The sequence below is a fragment of the Heterodontus francisci genome, chromosome 48, assembly GCF_036365525.1.
Source record: "Heterodontus francisci isolate sHetFra1 chromosome 48, sHetFra1.hap1, whole genome shotgun sequence".
NCBI classification, from domain to species: Eukaryota; Metazoa; Chordata; class Chondrichthyes; order Heterodontiformes; family Heterodontidae; genus Heterodontus; species Heterodontus francisci.
Window position 1 is genome coordinate 8,542,420 of NC_090418.1, and position 14,940 is coordinate 8,557,359.

The window sequence follows — 14,940 nt, forward strand, 5'->3', positions numbered from 1 at the left end:
TCAAACACTCCCGGGACAGGTACAGGACGTGGTTAGTTACAGAGTAAAGCTCCCTTTACACTGTCCGCATCAAACACTCCCAGGACAGGTACAGCACGGGTGAGATACAGAGTAAAGCTCCCTTTACACTGTCCCCATCAAACACTCCCGGGACAGGTACAGGACGTGGTTAGTTACAGAGTAAAGCTCCCTATACACTGTCCTCATCAAACACTCCCGGGGCAGGTACAGCACGGGGGTTAGATACAGAGTAAAGCTCCCTTTACACTGTCCCCATCAAACACTCCCGGGGCAGGTACAGCACGGGGGTTAGATACAGAGTAAAGCTCCCTCTACACTGTCCCCATCAAACACTCCCGGGGCAAGTACAGCACGGTGGTTAGATACAGAGTAAAGCTCCCTCTACACTGTCCCCATCAAACACTCCCGGGGCAAGTACAGCACGGGGGTTAGATACAGAGTAAAGCTCCCACTACACTGTCCCCATCAAACACTCCCGGGGCAGGTACAGGACGGGGTTAGATACAGAGTAAAGCTCCCACTACACTGTCAAAATTAGCCTCAGTGCTAACCTCAGAAAAGTGCCCCCTGCTGAAAAGAAAAAAAAAACAGGTTAGATACAGAGAAAAACTCTCTCTACATTTTCAGAAAGCACTCAGAAAATTACCTTATATATCTTCATTTCTCTAAATTAATTGCACACAAATCTGATTAGTAGTTTTAGCCTGTTGTAGCATCGTGATTCCAGATTGGCAGGTGTTTAGGTGGGCATGGTACTCGAAATCTAATGAGTAATTTACTGCAATCGGGGTTAATCTTTAGGCCTGGGCTACACTAACTCATTGTGGCAAAGAGAAGAAGATGCAGGTTCTAGTCTGAAACTGGTCTCGTCTGCTTACAGTTTGCACAGGGAAGCACTTTACTTCATAAAGGTTCATTGTTTTGAGTGCTTACCGTAAACAAACACGGGTAGGAAGTAACCTGCAGGAACAACCATCGTCGTGGCCAACAGCAACATGAAGAACTGATGGGAGAAAACAGAAATAATAAGGACGCTAAGCTTCACTTTCCCCATCAGGTGTCAGTCGTTGCTGTCTCACCTCTGAGTCAGAAGACTATGGATTCAAGTCCCACTTCAGATACTTGTGTGCATAATCTTGGCTGATACACCCACTGAGGGAATGCTGCATTATCATAGGTGCTGTTTTTTGGGGCGAGTAAACCTGCCCTCTCAGGTGGATATAAACTATTCCAAGGGGAGTTCTCCCCAGGCTTCCTGGCTAACGTTTATTTAGTTTAGAGATACAGCACTGAAACAGGCCCTTCGGCCCACCGAGTCTGTGCCAACCATCAACCACCCATTTATACTAATCCTACACTAATCCCACATTCCTACCACATCCACACCTGTCCCTATATTTCCCTACCACCTACCTATACTAGGGGCAATTTATAATGGCCAATTTACCTATCAACCTGCAAGTCTTTGGCATGTGGGAGGAAACCGGAGCACCCGGAGGAAACCCACGCAGACACAGGGAGAACTTGCAAACTCCACACAGGCAGTACCCAGAATTGAACCCGGGTCGCTGGAGCTGTGAGGCTACGGTGCTAACCACTGCGCCACTGTGCCGCCCCTGTCAATCAACACCACCATCGGCGGCTGTGCCAGATTTTCTGCTCATTTATCTCATTGCTGTTTGTGGGAGCTTACTGTGCACAAATTGGCAGCCATGCTTCGTACATTACAACAGTGGCTGCACTTCAAAAAGTGCGATGCCCTGAGGTCACAAAAGGCACAGTATAAATACAGTTTTTTTTTATATACAGGTTTTTGGTGTAGAACATTGCATGACTTGAACTTGAGAATCTTTCATGGAAGGTGAGGGTGCCATCTGCCCAGCCTCGCTACCCTGAACATAACTGGCTCTTTGATGAGGTGTCACTCACACCAATAACAGGCTGGTGGCCAGTTCTTGAGGACAGGAGTCTTGCAGCATGCAATGCACAGAAGTATTATTCTTCTGCTGAGGGGGGATCAGTCAGAGTTTAATTGCTGTTTGGCGAAGAAGGTTTGCAGATTGGCCAAGGTTTGGAAGGTGACTTCACCGCTCACATTTCGGCAAGGTTCACAACTGTGGCCATTCTGAATAGGAGGGTTGGCAGGGATACAGGCAGCTTTAAAAGAAAGTAACTTGAAAGGTTTATTCCAAACCCTCACAAATCACTACTTAGGCCTCAGGCAGATTGTGTCCAGTGCTGAGCACACTTTAGGAAGGATATCAAGGCCTTGAAAGGGGTGCAGGGGAGATTTTACTGGAATGGTGCCAAGACTGAGTGACTTCCAAGTATGTGTAGAGACTGGAGTAGCTGGGATTGTTCCCCTTGGAACAGAAAGGATTCAGGGAAGATTTAAAAGGGGTGTTTAGAATCATGAAGATTTAAAAAGGGGTGTTTAGAATCATACGGGTTTTGACAGAGCAGATAGGGAGAAACTGTTTGCAGTGGCAGGAGGGTCGGTCACCAGAGGACAGAGATTTAGGATAATCGACGAAAGAACCAGAGGGGAGATGAGGAGAATGTATTTTTTTTTTTACGCAGCGAGTTGTTGTGATCTGGAACGCGCTGCCCGAAAGGGCGGTGGAAGCAGATTCAACAGGAACTTTCAAAAGGGAATTTGATAGATATTTGAAGGCGCAAAAATTTTGCAGGGGTGTGGGGAAAGAGCAGGGGCAATGGGACCAATTGAATAGCTCTTTCAAAGAGCTGGAACAGGCATGATGGGCCGAATGGCCTCCTTCTGTGTTATAAAATTCTATGCTTCTCTGAACTGGATGCAGGGGATCGAATACTTCAGCAGAATCACGATCAAAGCCATGGTTGTGCTTATCCGAGAACGTTCTTTTGAGCTATTTGGACTTTTAAAGCTTCTGAGAAGAAAAGCATTGTGCTAAGCTCCCCCTTGGCTCAATGCCAATTTCCTACCTGAACACCTTTGTGGAGCACCTTCACCGCAAGGACTACTCATGCTCCAAGGAGGAGGCCCGCTACCATCGTCTCAGAGCAACTGGGGACAGGTAATGAACGCTAGCCTTGCCAGAATCACCCACATCCCAAGAACAAGTAATGAAAGAAAAACAGGGCAGGGCGTTCCTTGGCTCCCATCAACTCCAACGCTCGCGCTTTCTGACTTGCATTTTAAGCCGAAACAATTACCTTTAGTATTATGAAGAAAGTCAACATTTCCAGAGAGGAAAGCCTCATGTGGGTCCACTGAAGCCAGTTGGCGTTGTAGGTTGGGGCAGGAGGCTGCCTGGTGTTGTTCTCCAGCATCTGCTCATCAGTCCCCCAGGTACGGTTATCAAAAAACGTTTCCAGGTGTTCCTTCATGGAGAGCTGTGACCGAAGGATTTGTGCTTAAAACAGAGAGATAACTTCAGGCATGCCTAAATTTCGACTGAATCTACCCGTATTTATAATATATTAAAGATCTGACACCCGGCGTACATCCGATCAACATTTGCTATCAAATATTCCTCCATCCATGCTTATAATGGAGAGCGCCTATGTAAACCTGTTGTACTGTAAGTTATGCCAACCCAGCGGTGACACTGCAGCACTACTATTGGCTGGAGGAGTAAGCAGCATCACAAGTTTACCGAGGCAGATCCTCTTGTAAATGGGGGCATAGAAATCGTACAGAAAAGGACAGAGTGTATGAAGATTGAATGGGGACTGAATTATATCCGGTCCAATTATCCACTGCCCTCGATCTCCGCTTCACCGAGTGACCTTGGACCGTCTCTCACTCCACCGCCAAAACTTCAGTGGCAGGCAATTCCGGCAAATGAATGGCGGCTGACGGAGCCAGTTTCAAGGAAATTCCAATCCTTAACACCCCACGTGCAGTCTTACAGCGGATCCATGAGTCTGTATAAAAGTTTTGATTGAGATCATCGCACTTCCAGTGTCAAAAAGTATATAACTTACGTCTAAAAATTAATTTAACAAAGGAAGAAACGCTGTAATTTCCTGCTGCGGTCAATTACCAGTTCATTTCTGATGCAGATTGATTTGGAGCAAATAACTGACAAGTACCTGGCGTTCTGCAGATCTCCCTCGCCAAAACCAATAGACTTGTGATTGATCTTCAGGACTTACGCCCCCACAAGAAGATCCTGAACAGTGGCTTAGGCTCAGCCCAGGTTAAGCAGCTTTAAAACATTACACATGCACTCCAGATTATTTGTGAGCAATCCCACAGGAGGTGAGTTAGTGCTACAGAGAGAGAAACCCCGTGAAAATTCTACCTCATGACGGTTACTGATATTTTACCTCTTTTTTTTTCATTAAATGATTGAGGTAAAACTCTTCGGCCTTTTTGTTACCCTAAACATTCTTATGTTACCTATTCTTTAGAATAAGAACCCAGCAGCCCCACTCAATCCTCGGTTGCTCCTGGACACCCAGGAGTTAATTGATCAGCCAGAACTCTGGGTGGTGCTGTCCCCACCCCATTTACTAACATTACTGGAAACAATGACAAACAGCAGTGAATGGAGGGATAGATCACCTGATATCTAAGCCAGTCTGGCAATTATTTTTGATTATTCATTCATGGGATGTGGGTGTCACTGGCAAGGCCAGCATTTACTAATTGCTCTTGAGAAGACGGTGGTGAGCCATCTTCTGGAGTACAACTAAGTGGCTTTCTGGATCATTTCAGGGTGCAGTTAAGAGTCAACCACATTGCTGTGGATCTGGAGTAACCCTAACAATTCATCTTGTTATTAGTGATGAAGAGTTTGTCCGCAAAGGCCTAGAGGTTAGTCTGGGCTTGTTTTCAGCATTGCGTGATCAGGGGTTGACAGCTCTGGTTGGACGTACTCCAGGAGATTATATCACATGACCTCAGGTCTCCAACCACCCTGCCCATCAAACTCCCTTTTCTCCCCTCATGTCCAATACTCTTACAACGAATAGACAGAACTGTTCAAAGGATATGAAAACAGCACACATTTCGTTTTCATGGTCCTGTGATTCTTCTCCTGAGTTGCTCACAGGAGATTAATATTTAATTCCTGGAGACACCGGGGCAAACTGAAAAGGCTGACAACCCCGTGTGTGACCAGCATTGGTGCCTGAACTGAGAGGAGCGAGGGTGGATGAAAAATTGGTCATGGGGGGGGGGGGGGGTTCTTCAACCTACTGAGGCGTAAGCTTGCACTGGGTTAGGTCATCTGGGTTTGGCCTTGATTAATGCTTCTATCTTGCACTGGGTTCTCATACTACATTCGAACAGTGCTGGGGGAGCATTCACTACTTACCCTTGAACCGATGTACTGTCCCACTCCGTGAGGAAAGGTTACACTTGCCAGTACAAGAGCCACGAATCCTGCAAACAGAATCTTGCTGCAAAAACAAAAATACTGGTTTCTAATTTAAGACATCAATCTTCTCACACTCACCTGGACAGGCAGGTGAGGTTTAGTTGTAATGTCTCAACCAAAAGACGGCATCTACAAGAGAATGTAAGTAATAGGAGCAGAAGTAGGCCATACGACCCCTCGAGCCTGCTAGGTCATTCATAGCTAATCTTTTACCTCAAATCCACTTTCCCATCCGATCCCCATATCCCTTGATTCCACTAGAGTCCAAAAATCTATCGACCTCAGCCTTGAATACAAATGACTGAGCATCAAAGATTCACAACCTTCTGAGTGAAGACATTTCTCCTCATCTCCGTCCTAAATGTCCGTCCCCTTATGCTAAGACTATGACCCCTAGTTCTGGACAATCCAGCCAGGGGAAGCAACCTCTCAGCATCCTACCAGCACATTACAGCATCAGCCTGGACTCTGACCCTAAGTTTTGGAGTTTGAACCCATATTTTGTTTCTGTGCTTATCAAGATTGAGGGATGCCCGTGTTAATAAATCAATCGCTTTACTGCTTTTTTTGCACCTGTTGTCAGCACTGGGCACTGCCAGGTTGGGTACAATATAGCCAGATGCAGAGCAAAGTTCCCTCTATCGTGCCCCAACAATTGTCTATATTTTATATGATTTTAGATACTGGGGTAAATCTGGATAACCAGTTGCATCTCTGGGAAGTTTATGTGAGGGCCCCTTTATTCTCCAATTTAATGTGGTCGTCTGCACCAAATGTGTTTTCATTGCCTTTTCCATCTATGCTTAAATCAGAACCTGTTGTCTTTTTACATGCGTTCCTCTTGCTTGTTGTTGCATGGCATTAGACATCTCAAAATATAATCTCTCATATCAGGCATTGAGAACCAATATAACTGGGAGGGTGTGAACATCACCTGAGAAGAGACATATATCTTGAACCATTATCACATTGTGATTTGATTGTGCTCAGATAAAATTTCCTCAAAACAATATCGGAAGGAAAAAACACAGGTTTCCTATATTCTTCGGTTTTCTATTTATCTTGTTTCATTTGTATAAAGGGCAGTAGGAATTTTTTTGGGAAGTCATTTTATGTCACTTTTCATCAGAGACTGTGTAAGAGGAGGTTGAGAGGACATGTGACAATTATGGATGCTGTTTTCTAATGCTACTTTTAAATAGCCCATCTGTTTGTATTACTGGCAGTTTGATTTTTCTGCTAAATTGCATTTTGCCAATCTTTCTGCTATTATATATAATTTTATCTATAAATAAATCCGACTGAGAATTTAGCCCATACAGAGTGGTCTATTGATATGTTACCCTCCTGCTTACTAAAGTGATGCAGATTGTGGTGATCATCCCACATACCGTCCAGTAAGTGGTTTGTCATCATTTGTCGTTAATCGTTAGACTCCACTAACCCATACTCAGAAGATAACAAAGAAGCAGGTAAGACTCATTGTCAGAATAACTCCTGTGCTGTGCTACGGTTCCGCTAAGCATCCCTGTGGCCTCTGAGTGAGAGTGGCAGTTTAATGCCGAATTACTGATAGTTTTGTGCAACAATGGCTTGAATCAAGATTGTCACAAACTCATTTTACGTAAGAACCTCAAATCTAGCAGACAGAGGGACCCCAATTGTCTGGGCTGAAACAAATCCCGCAGGGTAGTGATAAGACAAGTCAACAATGAATTCACTGAGTGATGTTGGGTTGGATTTCAAAGGACTGCTGATTGTGAAAAGAGAGGTGAAGACAGAAAATGAGTTTGATCGAAAAGGTGTATTAAAAGGATGTTGGCAGTGGCTCAGTGATACCCACTCTCATCTCTGAGTTTAGAAAGTTGTGGCTTTAAACCCCACTCCAATTGGGGCACATAATCCAGGTGTTTCCCGACATTACAACAGTGACTACACTACTGCTTAGTTACTTAGTGAGAAAGTGGAATTCACGACCATGTGGAGTGGTTGAAACCTATAGCATAGGTGCATTTAAGAGAAAGCTAGATAAGCACATGAGGGAGAAAGGAATAGAAGGTCATAAGAACATAAGAAATATGAGCAGGAGTAGATCGTACAGCCTGTTGAGCCCGCTCCGCCATTCGATATGATCATGGCTGATCTTGGACTTCGACTCCACTTCCCCACCCCCTCCCCATATCCCTTGAATCTCTGAGAGACCAAAAATCTGTCCGTCTCAACCTTAAATATATCCAATGATGGCGCATTCACAACTCGCTGGGGTAGAGAATTCCAAAGATTCACAACCCTTTGAAGAAATTTCTCCTCATTTCAGTCCGAAATGATTGGCCTCTTATCCTAAAACCGTGCCCCCCTAGATTCCCCAGCCAGGGGAAACATCGTTTCAGTAGCTACCCTTCAATATCTTGAATGTTTCAATGAGATCACCTCTCATTCTTCTAAACTCCAGAAAATATAGAGCCAATTTACTCTGCCTCTCATATAGGACAATCCTCTCATCCCAGGGACTGATCTGGAGAACTGTACAGCCTCCAGTGCAAGATTTGTTGTTCTTGCCATAGTCCCAAATGACCAAAGGCAACTCTCTCCATTAGAAAGAAAGACAGTTGGTAATGTATAGTTTGGGGGGGCACCACTCCTCAAGCTGGGGCAAGGTGAAGACCCATGAACTACCATAGCCGGTGTGGGGATTGAACCCAATCTGTGTATCTTTCTGCATCACACTCTAGCCATCTAAGCTAACTAACCCCCAATGCAAATATATCCTTTCTTAAATATGGAGACCAAAATTGCACACAGTACTCCAGGTGTGGTCTCAACAAAGCCCCGTACAATTGTAGCAGGACTTCTTTATTCTTGTACTCCAATCCCCTTGCAATAAAGGCCAACATGCCATTTGCTTTCCAAATTGCTTGCTGTACCTGCAGGCTAACTTTTTGTGTTCCTTGTACGAGTACACCCAAGTCTCTCTGAACATCAACATTTACAAGTTTCATGCCTTTTAAAACATATTCTGCTTTTCTATTCTTACGACCAAAGTGAATAATCTCACACTGCCCCACATTATACTCCATCTGCCACCTCACTTAACCTGTCTATATCTCTTGGCAGCCTCTTTGTGTTCTCCTCACAGCTTGCATTCCGCCTAGCTTTATAGCATCAGCTAACTTAGATACATTACTCTCTATCTCTTTGTCTAAGTCATTAATATAGATGTAAATAGCTGAGGCCCCAGCACTAATCCTTGCGGCACTCCACTATTCACTGCCTGCCAACTTGAAAATGCCCCCTTTATCCCTACTTTCTGCTTCCTGTCCATTAACCAATCCTCTATCCATACTAATATATCTCCCCAACTCCATGAGCCCTTATCTTGCGTATTAACCTTTTATGTGGCACCATATCGAATGCCTTTTGGAAATTCAAGTATACTACATCTAGTGGTTCTCTTTTATCCACCCTACTAGTTATATCCTCAAAAAACCCGAATAAATTAGTCAAACAGAATTTCCCTTTCATAATAACTTGTTCTAATCATACTATGAACATACTTGTATGGTGAGAGGAAGTAAGATGGAAGGAGGCTCCAACACAGACCAGTTGGGATGAATGGCTTGTTTCTGTGCTGTAAATTCAGTGGTATTCTACAATTCAGAAATACTCCACTGGTTGTGAAGCAGTTTGAGGTGTCCCATGGTTATGAAAGGCACTCTATTAAATGTAAGCTCTATCTCTTTGGTTTCAGCACAGAAAGGATATGGGGAGGAGGACTGCGTACAAGAAGTGATAGCATATTGCTTCAACGCTGTGTAAATGACCCCGTTCTTTTCTCTGGAATACTACTTGTTATACTTACTTGTCAGCCATGAATTTGGAGATCTTTTTGTGGTTGGTCATAAATATCGTGAGGTTCCGGTGGCAAAACAGGTAAACACAGCACAGACATCCGCAGACAACCCTGGGAAGGGTTGAGAAAGGAGGTTATGCATGGCATGAGAATTTTAGCTTTGCTTTATTCATTCCAATTTTCTCTCCAAATTCCTCCCCCATGGTACTAAAGATGTCAACTCCATGTTCAGGGGTCACGCACTCGCCACGACCTTACCCAAGATATGTTCATGCGTGAACCTTGGCCGGTAGCGTCAGCAGGTTGCTTAACTGTGGGCAGCATCACAGTTGAGCCCAATTCTGTCCTCACCCGACTCCAACTCTGCCTTGGAAGTTTCTGGGTTCAGGCCCCACTCCAGGGATTTTGATGTGTAATCTACACTGAAACTCCCAATGCAGAACTGAGGGACTGCTGCACGATCAGAGGTGCCGTCTTTCAGATGAGGCATTAAATCAAGGCCCACTCAGGTGGACATAAAAGATCCTATAGATGCAAGTTCTTTCCTTCCTTCTAAAGAGTGAATATTTTTCTGACTTACCCAAGAATGGCGAAGGAAAGGAACTCTGGTAGGTCAAAAGGGAACTCCACCTTCCAGTTGGTGGTGAACAGCACAGCGACTGTTTCTGAAGGAATAATAATGAAGAGTCAGTCAAATGGTTCACTCTGCTCCAAGTCTCCCCAAGACTCGATGCAGTCAATTTTTATCCGGGACATACGGTACCAACACTGGGCAGATTATGAGTAATAATACATGGAGAATAAGGCCAAGGCTTCTTCAATTGCACCTCCCACAGCCACAACCTCCACAACCTAGATGGAGAAGGAAAGCAGGCGCATTGCAACACCACCATCTCCAAAGACCCCTCCAAGTCGCACACCATCCTGACTAGGAAATACTTCGCCATTCCTTCATCGTGCCATGCAACTATCATCAACTGTCGTGAAAACCCATCTGGCTCGCTGGGTCAAAATTCTGGAACTCCCTCCCTAACAGCACTGTGAGTGTACCTACACCAGATGGACTGCAGCGGTTCAAGAAGGCAATTCACCGCCACCTTCTCAAGGGCAATTGGGGACGGGCGATAAATGGTGGCCTTGCCAGCTAAACTGGAATCTCATGAATGAGGAAGAAAAATGACAGATTTGGATTTTTCCCATAATTGGGTCAGCAGGTGGCAAATGCCAATTAAAAAATGGATTAGTGGAATACAATCAGCACAATTGGATCCTCCCCTGGCATTGTTTGTAGTGAATCAGAGGGTGAGCAGCTTCTGAGGAACAGGAGCGTTACCTGGCACGTGGGAACAGCGGGACAGGTGGACGTCAGGTGGCATATAGCATGTGGGTCTGAGAAGGGAGTCTTAGAAAATCTCCAGGAATACAGATTAATCTCCTGGACACTGGGGCAAGCAACCCAGAAGAAAAATCATAAAAGCACTGAAGAAAATTTTTTTTCCCCTATTTTCTTTGTTCATTAATTATTTCAAGATTGGAGACAGAGGGGAAAAAAAGGCTACCCACCCGGATGGGGTGGATAGGGGAGAGAGATCATGTGTTGAAACCTCCAGGAATAAGTCCAACAAGGGTTGGCAACCCTATCTCCCACTGCAGCCCTGGCTGGGACCAACAGAGGCCAGAGACTGACCGTGGGACTTTCCTGATCTGTGCAACCCAGTAATGCGCTGGCATCTTTCTTACTTTGTATTCACTACACAGGCATTAAGTAACTTCAATGCAGTACCGTGCTCGTTATTCACCACGGCCAACACCCGGAACATCAGAGCAGCACACGTTGCGGCAAAGAACCCACGCCAGTAATTCCGCACGGCAAAATGAGTGGCTGTTGTCTCCACGCTGAACAGGACACCTGGAGCGGGGGAGAAGAGCGACACCGTGGGTCAGTGGTTATGAATAATTCGACACATAACCAAGGGCCTCAGTGCCTCGTGCCCACCAATAGTGAGATTAGGCCTGCCTCTATTAGAATCATAGAATGGGACAGCACAGTGGGAGGCCATTCAGCCTATTGTGCCTGTGCTGGCTCTTTGAAAGAGTTAGCCAATTAGTCGCACTCCCTCCGATCCTTCCACACAGCCCTTTAAATTTTTGCTTCCTTCAGGTATTTATCCAATTCCCTTTCAAAGGTTTCTATTGAAGCATCTTCCACCACCCTTTCAAGCAGCACATTCCAAAATGATAACAATTGATTGCGTAAAAGGAAATTCCTCATCTCCCCTCTGGTTCTTTTGCTAATCACCCTAACTCTGTGTCTACTTGACTCTGCCACTGGAAACAGTTTCTCCGTATTTACCCTATCAAAACCCTTCATGATTTTGAGCACCTCAATCAAATCTCCCTGTCACCTTCTCTGTTCTAAGCAGAACAATCCCAGCTTTGCCAATCTCTCCACAACCCTTTCCTTTACTTCATCGGCAGGTATTATGATCACTGTTCCTCAAATGCACCCCGACTAAACATGTTCCACTTGCCCCATTTCATTCCCCAGAACTAGATCCAGCACTGATTCCTTCCTCATTGGGCAGGAAACACATTTCAAGGATTCCTCCCCCTTCTTTGCCCACTACACTGTTACTATCACAGGCTATATTAGGATAATTGAAGTCCTCAATTATAACTACTCTATTGTTCTTGCATCTTTCTGTAATTTGCCTGCAAATTTGCTCCTCTATTTCCTTCCCATTATTCGGTGGCCTATAGTAACATCCAGTAGAGTAATGCCTCCTCCAATAATCAAACCAAATATATTCTTCATTTGATCCCTCAACTACATAATCGCTTTTCAGTGATATAACAGTTTATTGTATCAATACTGCCACGACCCCCTCCTTTTTTTACCTTCCCATCTTTCCTGAATATCTGTAGCCAGGAATATTAAGTTTCCAATCCTCCCCTTGTTTGATCTTGGTCTCTCTTATTATCACTATATCATAGTCCCATGTGGCGATTTATACCTGCAGCTCACTAACCTTAGTTAACATACTCCAGGCATTTACACAAGTGCACTCCAAGCCTATCTTGGACTGCCTCACATTTGCCCCTTGTCTGATCTCTCCTATTTCTGAACTATTCCTTATTCTAGTACTATTCCTGCCTCCCAGTTCTCTGTGCACTGTTTTTTGTTCTCTCCTCTCTAATGTTTCATCCTGGTGCCCATCCCCCTGCCAAATTAGTTTAAACGCTCCCCTACAGTGCTAGTTAATCTCCCCAGGAGGAAATTCATTCCAGTTCCATCTTGAACAGGTCACTCCTGCCCCAGAACTGGTCCCAATGCCCCAGGAATCTGAATCTTTACGCTCCAATTGAGCCTCCTCCCATCTTTCCTTATCTAATTCTATCAGCATAACCCCCCATTCCCTTATCTCACATATGCTTACCTGGCCTCCTCTTAATGCATCTATTCGCCTCCAATACTCACTGTGGTAACAAGTTTCATATTCTCACCACCCTCTTAGTAAAGACGTTTATTCTGAATTCCCTATTTGATTTTTTTTTTTTGGTGACAATCTTTATACTGATTACCTTTAGTTATGCTCTTCCCCACAAGCGGAAACATTCTCTCTGTATTCACTCCATACCAAAACCTTTCATAATTTCAATGACCACTATTCTGTCACCTTAGACCTTAGACTCATCCTGTTCACCGTTTTTTTCCCCCAAAATATATTTTATTCATAAAATTTGCAAAGCTACATTACATAACAGTTCACATTTAACATTAAAGTGCCATGCAGATCAGTTTTTTTTCAATACAGTACATGAGGTGCCTCACTATACTTGCCATTACAAGTTATTACAAAGTACATTTACATTCCATGCCAAACATTCTCTGCTGCAAACAGCCCGAGGGGATTTCATGGGTTCTGGCCCTTCGGTATACTAAGGTGGGAGGGCCTTACACAGAGGCCTTTCCCCATTGAGCCTTTGCAGTAGCTGGCCCAAGCTTTAGTGCGTCCCTCAGCACGTAGTCCTGGACCCTGTACTGTGCCAGTCTGCAACACTGATAGGTATCATTCATGTAAATCGTTTCTTGCACCCTGTCCTGTGTCTCAATATCCTTTTTATAATATGGCAAACAGAATTACACACAGTACTCAAACTGTGGTCTAACCAAGGTTCGATACAAGTTTAGCATAACTTCTCTACCTTTTAATTCTATCCATGTAGAAATAAATCCCAACGGTTTGCTTTTTAATGGCCTTATTTACTTGCGGCACAACTTTTAGTGATTTGTGTATTTGTACTCCCAGATCACTTTGCTCCTCTATCCCATTTAGACTCATTTTCCAAATAATATGTATCTTTTTTTTTTAAAAGAGCTGATGGATGACAGATGTTTAGAAACAGTTGGGAGGGAAGGTCAGAAGCAGTGCAGAAGGTTTTCTTACCTCCAACAGGTGCCACGAAGCAACAAGCAACGCCCACTGCCGCACCAGCGATCAGCATTTCATACTTGCGTCCTTTATTCTGTGTGGAGGACAAAAGGAAAACTCGGACACCATTGCACAACATTGGAACTGGAACTGATCTGCGACCTAACTCCACATACCCACCGTTGCCCCATATCACCTTAATCCCTTTGGATAACAGAAATCTCTCAATCTCAGACTTAAAATATACAACCGATCCAACATCAATTGCTGTTTGGGGAAGAGAATTCCGAACTTCTCCCACCCTTTGTGTGTAGGACTGTTTCCTAAGATCACTCCTGAAAGGTCTGGCTCTAACTTTTAGACTATGTCCCCTAGCCCTAGAATCCCCAACCAGCGGAAATAGTTGCTATCTACCCTATCAGTTCCCCTTAATGTCTTGAAAACTTCGATCAAATCGCCCCTTAACATTCTAAATTCCAGGGAATACAATCCCAGTTTGTTTAATCTCTCCTTGTAATTTAACCTTTGGAGTTCAGGTCTCATTCTGGTAAATCTATACTGCACTTCCTCCAAAGCCAATATATCCGTCCTGAGGTCTAACGCCCAGAATTGCTCGCAGGGTGGCACAACCAGGGCTTTCCATAGCTGAAGCATGACTTCTATCCCCTTGTACTCTAGCCCTCTGGATATAAAGGCCAGTATTCCATTAGTCGTTTTGATTATTTTCTGTACCTGTCCATGACATTTTGATGATCTATGTACCTGGACCTCAAGGTTTCTTTGGACCTTCACTGCTTTTCACCATTTAAGGTCCAAATTGGATGACCTCACATTTGCCTGCATTGAAACCCATTTGCTGATGACAAGATGTCATTGGAGACACCGAACATCAGCCAGAGGGCAACACCGGCTGGTGACAGTGATGCTGCTGTTTGAGAAAGGATACCAGGAGAACTCCCTGCTCTTCTCTGAATAGTGCCACGGGATCTTTAAAATCACCTGACGGGACCTCCGACAGTGCTGAACTCCTTCAGCGCACTGGAAGTAATCCAGAGCCCAGGCTAATGCTCTGGGGACATGGGTTCGAATCCCACCACGGCAGATGGTGAAATTTGAATTCGATTAATAAATCTGGAATTAAAAGCTAGTCTAATGATGACCATGAAACCATTGTCGGCTGTTGTAAAAACCCATCTGGTTCACTAATGTCCTTTAGGGAAGGAAATCTGCCGTCCTTACCTGGTCTGGCCTACATGTGACTCCAGAC

The 14,940-nt window shown here is 44.5% G+C and overlaps 1 protein-coding gene across 8 annotated transcripts in view; it reads right to left on the reverse strand.

Annotated features, from left to right (window-relative positions):
• LOC137357314 (chloride channel protein ClC-Kb-like) overlaps positions 1 to 14,940 on the reverse strand; it is a 198,504-nt gene that overhangs the window by 40,367 nt on the left and 143,197 nt on the right. For 7 of the 8 annotated variants that reach the window (XM_068023556.1, XM_068023563.1, XM_068023562.1 and 4 more), the window contains 7 exons: positions 13,689 to 13,767; positions 11,024 to 11,149; positions 9,821 to 9,905; positions 9,250 to 9,351; positions 5,328 to 5,412; positions 3,217 to 3,396; positions 955 to 1,024 (listed from right to left, as the gene is read on the reverse strand). In XM_068023556.1, coding sequence (XP_067879657.1) covers positions 955 to 1,024; positions 3,217 to 3,396; positions 5,328 to 5,412; positions 9,250 to 9,351; positions 9,821 to 9,905; positions 11,024 to 11,149; positions 13,689 to 13,767 — 727 coding nt within the window. The remainder of the gene's footprint in view (positions 1 to 954; positions 1,025 to 3,216; positions 3,397 to 5,327; positions 5,413 to 9,249; positions 9,352 to 9,820; positions 9,906 to 11,023; positions 11,150 to 13,688; positions 13,768 to 14,940) is intronic. The other variant, XM_068023560.1, reaches the window with a different exon arrangement.